General features: G+C 37.4%; 1 protein-coding gene across 1 annotated transcript in view; it reads right to left on the minus strand.

The window, feature by feature from the left end:
* Nucleotides 1-13,029, minus strand: part of LOC121385000 (calcium-binding mitochondrial carrier protein Aralar2-like) — a 45,241-nt gene extending 32,212 nt beyond the window's left edge. The window contains exons 1-9 of the mRNA XM_041515523.1: nucleotides 13,011-13,029; nucleotides 12,825-12,896; nucleotides 11,516-11,569; nucleotides 10,786-10,928; nucleotides 8,812-8,927; nucleotides 8,121-8,260; nucleotides 6,003-6,149; nucleotides 5,281-5,422; nucleotides 3,453-3,546 (exon numbers count right to left, since the gene is read on the minus strand). Coding sequence (XP_041371457.1) covers nucleotides 3,453-3,546; nucleotides 5,281-5,422; nucleotides 6,003-6,149; nucleotides 8,121-8,260; nucleotides 8,812-8,927; nucleotides 10,786-10,928; nucleotides 11,516-11,569; nucleotides 12,825-12,896; nucleotides 13,011-13,028 — 926 coding nt within the window. The 5' untranslated portion in view covers nucleotide 13,029. The remainder of the gene's footprint in view (nucleotides 1-3,452; nucleotides 3,547-5,280; nucleotides 5,423-6,002; nucleotides 6,150-8,120; nucleotides 8,261-8,811; nucleotides 8,928-10,785; nucleotides 10,929-11,515; nucleotides 11,570-12,824; nucleotides 12,897-13,010) is intronic.
* Between the last annotated feature and the right edge of the window lie 51 nt (nucleotides 13,030-13,080).

Consider the following 13,080-nt stretch of genomic DNA (forward strand, 5'->3'; position numbering starts at 1 on the left):
AAAACAAATTGTGGTTAGCAAAACACAGTGATTGGGAATAATGTCTGTAAATACCGGACAGGTAACCCCAATTGCATATAAGTAAGTGCGACTTTATACATTTTTGGTGTAATTCTAATACAACTGGCATATAAGCCTTTTTTCCATTGGTTAATTTTCGTGGCAAATCAGATTATTTAATACCAGACAAGTAACCCCAATTGCACATATGTAAGCGCGACTTTATACATTTTTGGTATAATTCTAATACAACTGGCATATAAGCCTTTTTTCCATTAGTTAATTTTCGTGGCAAATCAGACTATTTAATACCAGACAGGTAACCCCAATTGCACATAAGTAAGCGCGATTTTATACATTTTTGGTATAATTCTAATACATCTGGCATACAAGCCTTTTTTCCATTGGTTAATTTTCGTGGCAAATCAGACTATTTAATACCAGACAAGTAACCCCAATTGCACATAAGTAAGCGCGACTTTATACATTTTTGGTATAATTCTAATACATCTGGCATACAAGCCTTTTTTCCATTAGTTAAGTTTTGTGGAAAATCAGACATTTATATACGCTGTCTTGAGCAACCAGGATTTAACAGGATGACAGAATTCTGAGAATGCCTCCAATATGCTGTCACTTAGCCTCATGTGTGATGTTTTGTTTACCCAGGAAGGAAAGGAAAGGAATGTTTTATTTAACAACGCATTCAACACATTTTATTTACGGTTATATGGCATCGGACATATGGTTAGTGACCACACAGATATTGAGAGAGGAAACCCACTGTCACCATTTCATGGGTTACTCTTTTCAATTAGCAGCAATGGATCTTTTATTTGCACCATACCAGACAGGATAGCAAATACCACAGCATTTGATATACCAGTCATGGTGCACTGGTTGTAACTAGAAATAGCCCAAAGAGCCCACCAATGGGGATCGATCCTGGACTAACCGTGCATCAAGTGTGTGCTTTACAACTGGGCTACGTCCAGCCCCGTATCCAGGAAAGAGTCATCGAATATACATTTACTTTCAACCAGTTCAGGGCCAATATGTATAAAACACTTCCCAAAGTGAGATATCATAAATAACCACTTCTTTACTTTCAACCATTTCAGGGCCAATATGTATAAAACACTTCCCAAAGTGAGATATCATAAATAACCACTTCTTTACTTTCAACCAGTTCAGGGCCAATATGTATAAAACACTTCCCAAAGTGAGATATCATAAATAACCACTTCTTTACTTTCAACCATTTCAGGGCCAATATGTATAAAACACTTCCCAAAGTGAGATATCATAAATAACCACTTCTTTACTTTCAACCAGTTCAGGGCCAATATGTATAAAACACTTCCCAAAGTGAGATATCATAAATAACCACTTCTTTACTTTCAACCAGTTCAGGGCCAATATGTATAAAACACTTCCCAAAGTGAGATATCATAAAATAACCACTTCTTTACTTTCAACCAGTTCAGGGACAATAACCTACAAAGCTTACCCAGGGAGGAGTCACTGAATATACATTTATGTTCAGCCATTTCAGGGCCAATAATGTATAAAACACTTCCCAAAGTGAGATATCATAAATAACCACTTCTTTACTTTCAACCAGTTCAGGGCCAATATGTATAAAATACTTCCCAAAGTGAGATATCATTAAATAACCACTTCTTTACTTTCAACCAGTTCAGGGCCAATAACCTATAGAGCTTACCCGGGGAGGAGTCACTGAATATACATTTATGTTCAGCCAGTTCAGGGCCAATATGTATAAAACACTTCCCAAAGTGAGATATCATTAAATAACCACTTCTTTACTTTCAACCAGTTCAGGGACAATAACCTACAGAGCTTACCCAGGGAGGAGTCACTGAATATACATTTATGTTCAGCTATTTCAGGACCAATAATGTATAAAACACTTCCCAAAGTGAGATATCATTAAATAACCACTTCTTTACTTTCAGCCACTTCAGGGCCAACAACGTACAGAGCTTACCCATGGAGGAGTCATTGAATATACATTTGCATTCAGCCACTTCCGGGCCAATAACGTAAAACACTTCCCTAAGTCTCATTGAATAACCACTTCTTTTTTTTCAGCCAGTTCAGGGTCAATAATGTATAAAACACTTCCCAGTGTGAGCTATCACTGAAGAACCCCATTTTCTTTTCGGCCAGTGTAGGGCCAATAATGTATAAATACCTTCCCTAAGTGAGATATCATTGAATAACCACTTCTTTACTTTCAACCAATTCAGGGCCAATAACCTACAGAGCTTACCCAGGGAGCAGTCATTGAATATACATATGTGTTCAGCCACTTCCGGGCCAACAACATTCAAAGCTTACCCAGGGAGGAGTCATTGAATATACACTTGTGTTCAGCCACTTCAGGGCCAACAACGTTCAAAGCTTACCCAGGGAGCAGTCATTGAATATACACTTGCGTTCAGCCACTTCAGGGCCAACAACGTTCAAAGCTTACCCAGGGAGCAGTCATTGAATATACACTTGCGTTCAGCCACTTCAGGGCCAACAACGTACAAAGCTTACCCAGGGAGGAGTCATTGAATATACACTTGCGTTCAGCCACTTCAGGGCCAACAACGTTCAAAGCTTACCCAGGGAGGAGTCATTGAATATACACTTGCGTTCAGCCACTTCAGGGCCAACAACGTTCAAAGCTTACCCAGGGAGCAGTCATTGAATATACATTTGCGTTCAGCCACTTCAGGGCCAACAACGTTCAAAGCTTACCCAGGGAGGAGTCATTGAATATACACTTGTGTTCAGCCACTTCAGGGCCAACAACGTACAAAGCTTACCCAGGGAGGAGTCATTGAATATACACTTGCGTTCAGCCACTTCAGGGCCAACAACGTTCAAAGCTTACCCAGGGAGGAGTCATTGAATATACATTTGCGTTCAGCCACTTCAGGGCCAACAACGTTCAAAGCTTACCCAGGGAGCAGTCATTGAATATACATTTGCGTTCAGCCACTTCAGGGCCAACAACGTTCAAAGCTTACCCAGGGAGGAGTCATTGAATATACACTTGTGTTCAGCCACTTCAGGGCCAACAACGTACAAAGCTTACCCAGGGAGGAGTCATTGAATATACACTTGCGTTCAGCCACTTCAGGGCCAACAACGTTCAAAGCTTACCCAGGGAGGAGTCATTGAATATACATTTGCGTTCAGCCACTTCAGGGCCAACAACGTTCAAAGCTTACCCAGGGAGCAGTCATTGAATATACATTTGCGTTCAGCCACTTCAGGGCCAACAACGTTCAAAGCTTACCCAGGGAGGAGACATTGAATATACATTTGCGTTCAGCCACTTCAGGGCCAACAACGTACAAAGCTTACCCAGGGAGGAGTCATTGAATATACATTTGCGTTTAGCCATCTCCGGGTCAATAACATACAATGCTTACCCAGTCAGGTGTTTGAGTCCGACAAGTTGGAACAGAATGTCGATCTCGAGTGGTGTAATCTGAGGAAATTCCTGGGCTTGGTACAACAGCTCCTCTAAAACAAACACACACATTACACGTATATACTTAAAGGAAATGTTTTATTTAACGACGCACTCAACACATTTTATTTTCGGTTATATGGCGTCAGACATATGCCTAAGGACCACACAGATATTGAGAGAGGAAACCTGCTGTCACCACTTCATGGGCTACTCTTTTCGATTAGCAGCAAGGGATCTTTTATATACACCATTCCACAGACAGGGTAGTACATACCACAGCCTTTGTTACACCAGTTGGGGAGCACTGGTTGGAACGAGAAATAGCCCAATGGGTATATTTAAAGTGACAGACCCTAGTTTTTAAACACTGTAGGCATATGTTTTACTATTAGAGCAGTTTTCGATAACTGAAATCAGTCGTTACTAAGATTTTGTTTATAACGACCGCCGGTAGAGGGGATGATTTTCCGTTTCAGATTTTGCCACATTCCGTTCAGATTTTTGCAAATTCCGTTTTTTTCCATTTTTGTCTTCAATTAGTGTCATGTTTCATTATTATAAGCTATATACATTTGTTTTATTGTTCCAGCTCTGAGCAGGTTTGCTATTGCTATTTTTTTTAAATACCTGTAAAAAAAACAATTTTGAAACAAACTTAAAAAAAAGAGTGTATAAACCGCACCACTTGGTTTCCACCTTCATCCGTAAATAAACCGCACCTTTAAATATGCCGCAGTTAAAACAAAGCCACAAACTTAATTACGGTTAATTATTGTTTGTATTTAATAGTAATAAAGAGATCCATTCTCCTTTAAATTCAAATAATAAATAATTGTTGATTGTGTGGCTTTCAGTTTCATTTCATCTGATGGATTACGGGTAAGTTTCATTTGTAAACAAAACACACCGTTGACAAAGTCCGCTATTTTCACGAAAATATGAACAAGAACTTTGGTAATGCATTGTTCGTAATTGCCAAAATATATGTATAAATAAATAAATACATGACAACATTTTATTAGTTCCAGTATGATTACAAAGCGTGAACCAAAAAAAAAGAAAAAAAAGGGTCCACGTAAGAATTACTAGTACTCACTCGATTACACATGTATGTTTCTCTGTAACCTAACTAGCTTGCCGTGTGCACAAATTACATATTCAAACGAAGTCGGGTCAATCTGGATATAGGCCAGTGGTAGTGAACTGAAACTAAGCACTGTTCTGTCGATCGTTTAAAGTTTCAACATTATTTTATAACTTTAAAAAATATATATTTGCCTAGAATTATATATTCAGAGCCGGTTTAAAGATCAGCGGGGCCTGTAGCACAAATAATAGCTGAGCCCAATTCCCCAGATATATATTTTGCAACCCCCTTGCAACCCCCAGTGTTACATATTACGTGACGTCAGGTGCTAACTTGATTATGGAATGACGCCATGAACAGGTAGCAACGACTGCCTACCTATTAAACGGCGATCACAATTAACCAATGAAAAGGGCACATTACCGTCTAGGGGACGTGTGTTAGACGGTTTTTCTAGCATCTTTCTACAGGTTGATTGAACCAGAATCATATTTATTTGCTGAAAATCATTTTTTTTAAAAATTGTCATAGACAGGTTCAAAATATCCGTCGGTGGGCCGTTTTACCCAGGGCAATATTATTTTTTTGTTTAATTTTCATGGGAGATAAGAATAAGTTTGAGCCATGATATCAACTAGTCCCCTGATTCCGTTAAAGCTTACAGAGGTACATGTACTGCTAAAGAAAAATCCCTCACCTTTTGTGATCATTTTGGTTTCGTCTCGTCTGGTGACGGCCATGTAGATTTTCTTTACCAGTTCCAGATTGTTGATTAACGAGATGAATCCCGAGAAGTATGCATAGCTGATCTGTCTCTGCTTCTCTCCACCCATAGCAACCTAACACACAGTAAAAAAAAAAAATATTAATTATATAAGACACAATAACTTCTAAAGAACAAGAATTTAGCAGAATCAAGAAAACTGGAATCTATTTCTCTTTTATTTAATACTTAGCCTGACCTCTTAATCATAGATGATTGCATAGCAACCAGGGGCCTAATTCACAAAGACCTCTTTGGCTCTGCTAGACAACAAAGTCTTTTAGCATTGCACTGCGAGATCGCAAAATTGCGAGACTTTAGTGAATTAGGCCCCTGGCCTCTGAAAATTGTAAGAAAGATCATTCCCTTTGCATGTTTCTCACGCACATCTAATTTTGCATCACCTATTTTTTGTTCACTAACATTTCGAGCACCAGTTACATGGATATAATGGAATGAAATGGGTTACATGGATTTATTTCTGTGTAACTGATAAATGGGTCATGCAGATTCTCAATTCTCAACATAAAGTGACGTAACATCGCAAATTATAGTGCCAGCGATATCACCTACAAAATCCTATAATGGATGATAAATATATTTATATTCTAATTTCTGTTGATGTTCAGTATACTTCTATATAAGAAAAATCTTACGGTGACAATGTTGTCTCGCACAAATGGTGTGAGAAGATAACTCTTCAGGGACACCATGATCTCCTCGAAGTCTTTGGCGGTGATATAGCCATTGTTGTCCTTGTCGAACTTACGGAACGCCTGCAGGGCATGCTCGTCGTGGAAATCCTGAATTAGAGAAATGAGGCGATAACCATCTTGTATTTGACCATTTGCGGACACCAATGCTGGTTTTACAGTCGCAAATTGAGTTCTACCGGCAACGCGGTATAAATGTTTATAAACAGTACTTACCTCATAACATTTTGAGAAGCACGCATTTTGCTTCAGAAAAAGATACAACGATGGTATTTTAAAAGTATGTACATCCAAGTAAACAGCGAGAAGTAGCGTATGAATATGTATATAGGCTATTGGTGAATCTGCCAAATTTCTGCCACATTAATGCTGGTTTTACTGCCACAAATGGATTTAATGGTAGTACTAAACAAAATAACTTCCAGCTGGGTCAAAGTTAGAGGTGCACCCAACTTTTGATAGAGAAGTGAATACCACAAGTCCTGTGATTGGGGATAAATTTGAGTGTGTTGGTTGTAAAAAAAACAAATTGTTTCATCTGTGCAAAAAATGTATGCAATTTTATTTCATCTAGTACCACTGTGTCAAGTAGCCTTGTGCTTGAAACATGTATAGGGTACCTGTAAAAAAAATAAAGTACTAAAATTTTGTGCGGAACTAGGGTAGTCATAGACGCTACCCGTCATCTCAGAAATGAGCAGCTTGACCCCCAATTTTTTCTGATTCACTTTAAGGGTCAAGGGTGGTAGTATTTATATCCGTGGCGTTTATGTCAATTGATACGCTGCAGGTAGGAGTTTTAGCCACATTTGTTACTATTGTCGTCTATGGGATTTGATTTGGTAGTGTACACCCTGATTAGGCAATAAAATTTTGCGTTATATGCAGAGTAAATTAGATTTTCTCTTTGATCATTACAATACTCACTGAACTAGATAAATCATCATAAATGTGGTTCTGATTATTCTCGATAGTAGTAACTTATTATGAAAGATAATAATTACAGATCTTAAACAAGCGACCATTTTGTATCATGTTTATGTCCCTAGTAGTGAAATAATGTTCAAATGTCTGAGTGACAATGAAAAATATTTCACGAGGGAGACAAAAATTATACAAAATGATAGCAAGTTTAATATCCTATTTATTACCCATTAATCGATTTTAATTTACATCTCTAAACTGGTCCGAGTGATGTTCTGGTAAGATTATAGTGAGACAACTGTATGATGTTATCATATGACCTCAAGGTTTTATGCCCCACTTAGCATTCTAGTGGGATGTAAGACTTTGATACAAAACAAAATATTTTTTTTTTTTTTAAATGCTACAAACACTTAAAACAGAGACAAAGACATTTTCTTTTTGTACATTACAAACATGGATGATGATGAGAAATGAATGGTGAAGCTGCAGTATTTCCATTTCGATATAGAACTACTTGACAGGGCCGTACTCCATGCTTGATGTCAGTTAAGCCATCTCGGTATCACACGAGCACGGGGTACACAGCAGAACCTGCCGTGTATGCTGGGTAATCATCCCCCATGTGGGGTCATACACTCAAGAGACTCACCCACAATCACACCCGTAAAGTGGGTGAAACTCGGTGCATAGCAAAAAAACCACTAGAGCATATTGATTTATTAATCATGGCTATTGGATGTCAAACATATCCATGGTCTTTTTGACACAGTCATAGAGAGGAAACCCACTACATTTTTCCATTAGTAGCAAGGGATCTTTTATATGTACCATCCCACAGACAGGATAGCACATACTACGGCCTTTGATAGATCAGTCGTGGTGCATTGGCTGGAACAAGAAACAGCCCAATGGGTCCACCGACAAGGATCGATCCTAGACCAACCATGCATCAGGCGTGCATTTTACCACTGTGCTACATCCCATCTTGAATTGAGCACAGCAGTGCTGTGCATTCAAAATATTCTTAACCATATGAGTGATAATAAGTGTTTGACGACTTCAGGACTTGTAAGAAAGCGAACTAAATTCAAGAACTTACCTAAAACAAAAAGTGGAATATAATTTCACACTTACGTGAATAAGCTGCGTAAACTCAGCATACGACACACGACGCTTCTTGTCGGCTCCAAAGTGTAACTTAATAAAATCACTGTTGAAGTCAAACGGTATCTTTCTGTTTAACGTTGTGTGTTTGATGATGTCTTCAAATTCATCTGGAAAGAAAATTTCAACATTTTAGGTTACAAACTGATGTAACTGATGTATGAACAAAAAAATATAGATAGGACATTATTTTCGATTTACATTTCAGTGTTTCAGCCAGAAAGAAATTTTTGGGTATGGCGCTATGAAATTGAATGCAGCCACAGTCAACAGGGGGTAAGGGGGGCCTCCCCAACAAAGAAAATGGGTTACATTTCAGGCTAGGGTTAAGAAAATCATACCATAATGATAATAATCATTAATTTTGTCAAAATGTTAACTTAAAAAAATAATAATTTGGGTATGGCACCATACCCGTTTTACCCTCTGGCAGAAACCCTGCATTTGTATCAGGATTCTAGATTGAATCGTTAATGAAAAATAGGACCTTAATTATATTTTATTTTGCTACCTGTAACTTGAATTTGGCTGCATATTTTCTGACAATATTTGTCCTATTGCTAACAATATTGTTAACCTCCCATCTGAAATCTGGAACAGTTGCTAAAGAGTCATTTAGTTCCTACTAATGAATCTACAGGTAAGGTGAAGGATAACTTACCACATGCAATGTAGCCGTTTCCGTTCCGATCAAAAATCTGGAAGCCCAGGACGAACATGCTATCAGGCAGACATAACAATCCTTCGAATGCCTGGAACTCGGCAAACGAAATAAGACTGCAAATACAAATTAAACAAAATGTAGATACCTTATTATGTCATAGTCACACAAAAAAACCCACCCCAAAACAATACATGTCCCCTACCAGGCTGAACAAATTTACATACCTTCTAAATTTCAGGGCTATAACTCTGTAAAAAAATGGGCAAATTAACATGAAAGTTAAACTTGATCTGTAACAGTACAGGATAAAGTAATATACTTTCATCTTGATATCTTCACACATAGCACACAAAAAAAGAGTCAGGAAAAAAAAATTCATATCTCCTAAGTTCGAGGGCCATAACTATGTGAAAAATGGGTAAATTGCCATGAACATCAAACTTGATCTGTAATAGTACATAAGAAAGCTACATGTATACACAAAATTTCTATATCTCAAGGCATTGTGAAAAACCTCATCCAAATACTATATGTGGGATAGACACTCAGTTGAGGCAGATGCTTTGTGTGATGTTATTCCAGGTGGATGTTGCCAACAAGTTTGCTGACTTTGTGCAACTCATCTATCTCTGATGGTTGTATCTAGCCCCTGGCAGTCAACTTGTCAGACTTTGTGGAATCTCTGATTTTATAAAATGTATTAACACAGGAATCTAGTACTGAATGCGACTGTTTACACAGTGTACAAGCACATTCCAAGTTTGTCAGTCCTGAATTATTTATGTAATGATTATGTATAAGATGGATTAATTTGTAGTTACATATCAGAACTATTTGTAAAAAAATAGCAAAATATGGCACTGTAACTTGAAGATGGCAATTTCTGTTGCCGTCTGTCATATGAGCAAATATATGTTGAGCTGCAATTAGATGCCTCCCTACAAGTAGTTTGGCATCAATTCATCAGTCTTTGGCAGTGATCCATATTGGTGACCCTACCAGGAGCAGGCATTGAAATGAGCAATGTGTCTGGCAACCCACGTACAGGTTAACTTACCACAAAATACAGAGCTGGTAACCTATAGGTTATGACACATTTGTATTTCCATTATTATTACTCATTAATTTTTGTCACCGTTCTCACTGTACACGGGTGTAATAATTTCTTTATTATCCATATTATTATTGTTATTTTCTTTATGAATAATAAGACCCAACTAAAAATGTTTCAGCCAAAACTAGAAGGAGACGACGAAATGACGTCATATTTCAAATGCCCAGTCTAAGCTAGGACTGTAGAAGCAATGTCATTTTATGATGTCGCTTCCCAAAATTACACCATTACACTCGTTATTATACATGTGCTTCGTATGATTATTATTAACTCGGTTATGTTGAACCATATGGATAATAAATCTAAATAACACTGAACTGATCAAAATCTAGGTAGAGAAGTTTTAGTATAATAAGATTTTGTGGAGAACTACATGCAAGTACCATTCTCGACTTCATCAACATATTGTTAAAGTTTGTTTTGTTTAACGACACCACTAGAGCACATTGATTTATTAATCATTGGTTAATGGATATCAAATATTTGGTAATTACGACAGTTTTAGTGAGGAAACCTGGTACAATTTTCATTAGTAGCAAGGGATCTTTTATATGCATCATCCCAGACAGGATAGCACATACCACAGCCTTTGATATACCAGTCATGGTGCACTGGCTGGAACAAGAAATAGCCACAGACTGCACATCAAACAAGTGCTTTACCGCTGGACTACGTCCTGCCCTCAATGACGTACCGTAACATGAACGATCGTTCTTGACTTATTTTCATGCCTGTAGGAACTGTAACTCCAGCTAGTATAGCTCTCTAGGTCAGTGAGATATATAAGCTACCTCACCACGTCTAGAAATGGACCATGCCCTATCAATCTTATCAACCACAATTAATTTTAATCTTACCCATCGCGTGTGGTATCAACACTGCTTGCAAACAACTTCAGCGTGTATTCGTCAAAGTTGCTTGCGTCCATCAACTGGAGGTAGCGCAGAATGAGATCATGATAGGTCATGAACATTTCACCACCTTCTTCCTTCGTCGCATACTGCAAGACACAAAGATCAACAATATGGGAAAAGGAATGTAAAAGAAAGAGATTGCACACAATCTGACAAACAATAATAGTAATATAAAACTTTATTAACGTCAAAAAATAAAAGAACAAGTCGATGGCTACTCCACAATACAGTAGTAACAAAGGGCCCTTGTTACAAGCAACTGGAGCGTGAACGCGCCGGAAAGAATTTAAGGGCTGATTGGGGCCCACTTAGCGCTATGTAAATCAAGGAAAGATAAGTATGTTTCTAATAGAGGCTATATAGGTGACATGGTTATCATCTAATATGTGAAATCTGTCTGTGTAATGTTTTCTTTTTTCAAGATTTCTGTCTGTACAAAATCCAACGGTAATTAAAGGTAGGAGAGTAATTTATCGTAGTTGTTAACAATGTGGTTCGGACTTTGAAGTAGCATCTCATAATCTTACAATTCCTACCAAAATCTTGGATTCGTAGAAGCACAGAATTCTGCTACATTTGTTGCCTAGAAATAAACATGATAAACATATATAAAATTAAAAAGGCTAATCTAGTAAAACAGAAAGGAAGACAAAAAGCAAAAACATTTACTGACCTTGAGAAATATATCATACAAGTCACTTTTATCGGCTTTTTTGAAGACATCTTCCTATATAATAAATACACACAAATTAAATGCTTCTATTAGTATGATAATAGATTGTGAATTTAATTCCAAATTATACTTTTCTAGATTAAATTACATGTATATATCAATTATTTAATATATATTAATTATCAGAAAACACTGTTATTATAGACCACACCAATTAAGGGGAGCCATCACTTCCCACAGCTCAAACAAAAATATGGAGGTGGGTGGTGGTGTTTTTTCTCTCTTTATGTTTCCCAAATAAAAATATGAGACATAGTACTTTTTATTTTAACTTAGAAAAAACATTACATGTAATAATTGGAAAAATATTATACATTGAAACATAGCTATAGTTTTGAATTTTTGAAAATAATCTAATGAGATATTTTGCTCACCTAGAGCTAGCCATGAATACACTGTATATTTTAAGCTATGTAGTAGACCCAGTGATTTTACCGTTTCAAAAAAAGACTATTAAAGCTATTTTCCGTTTCATGTTTTTGTAAATTCGGCTTCATTTCCGTTTCAGAATAAAATATGTAATTAACTATTTAACTAACATAAGTTCACTGTTGTGACAAATTAAAGGAGAAAATTTTATTTATTCATGGTTCTCCTGGTAGGCCTACATATTATAATTGTAATGACTTTAACAATCAACCAACTTCATAGAAAGCTCTTTCTAAAACGTAAATGGTAAAAAGCAACAAGAGCAGTTGGTATTGCCTGTATTTTTATTGGAAGGGAGGTACCCACATTGTCCAAGTTGAGTTATGAGCTGACAAATATAACTGGTGTTGAGAAAAAAAGTAAGGTGTGATTGAAAGGAGGGAGGGCAACTGTTCACCATGCCAATCAAATTAAAACCAATGAGTGAATGACAGCTGCCAACTCAATTTTACAAGTATGATACTCTGTGCCAGTATCAATCAAATACAACTTTATATATTAAAAATATTAAAATGTATATACATATAGCCAGTACTACGTTGCCATGGCTTTACAGGACAACCGTCAACATTCATCAGCCAAACACTGAAAGCCACGATACATCGATAGTGCCCTTCCCCCCCCCCCCCCCCCCCCCCGCCCCTTTTCGGAACCCGGCCCCGCGTGCTTTCACTTGTAGTAAGCTACACTGTATCCAGGTAAAGTGTTTGCTGCATTGCTCACTAAACACTCAGAGCTATGTTCAAAATAACGTAGGATCTGCAGCAGTGCATGCGGAAACATTGACATTGAAACTTTCACATTCGATTTTCAGGTTTACCTTTTTCGGCGATTCACACTGAGCTTGTTTTGGGATTGGCCAAATTTTTGACACTATGTCCAATTTGAAATTCTGCAAAATAAATTGAACAATATATTAGCTTTCAAGGCATGCATTGGTATTTAACGATTGTACAGTCCTACACACTGCCAACCGAAAGTCGCGAAAAGTCACTGACAGACATACCGTGTCTTTACCCGCCATGTTTTGCACCAACACAAGTTGAAGGTCATCACGTGAAATGTCATTGCCGATT

The sequence above is a fragment of the Gigantopelta aegis genome, chromosome 11 (genome assembly GCF_016097555.1).
Source record: "Gigantopelta aegis isolate Gae_Host chromosome 11, Gae_host_genome, whole genome shotgun sequence".
Classification (NCBI taxonomy): Eukaryota; Metazoa; Mollusca; class Gastropoda; order Neomphalida; family Peltospiridae; genus Gigantopelta; species Gigantopelta aegis.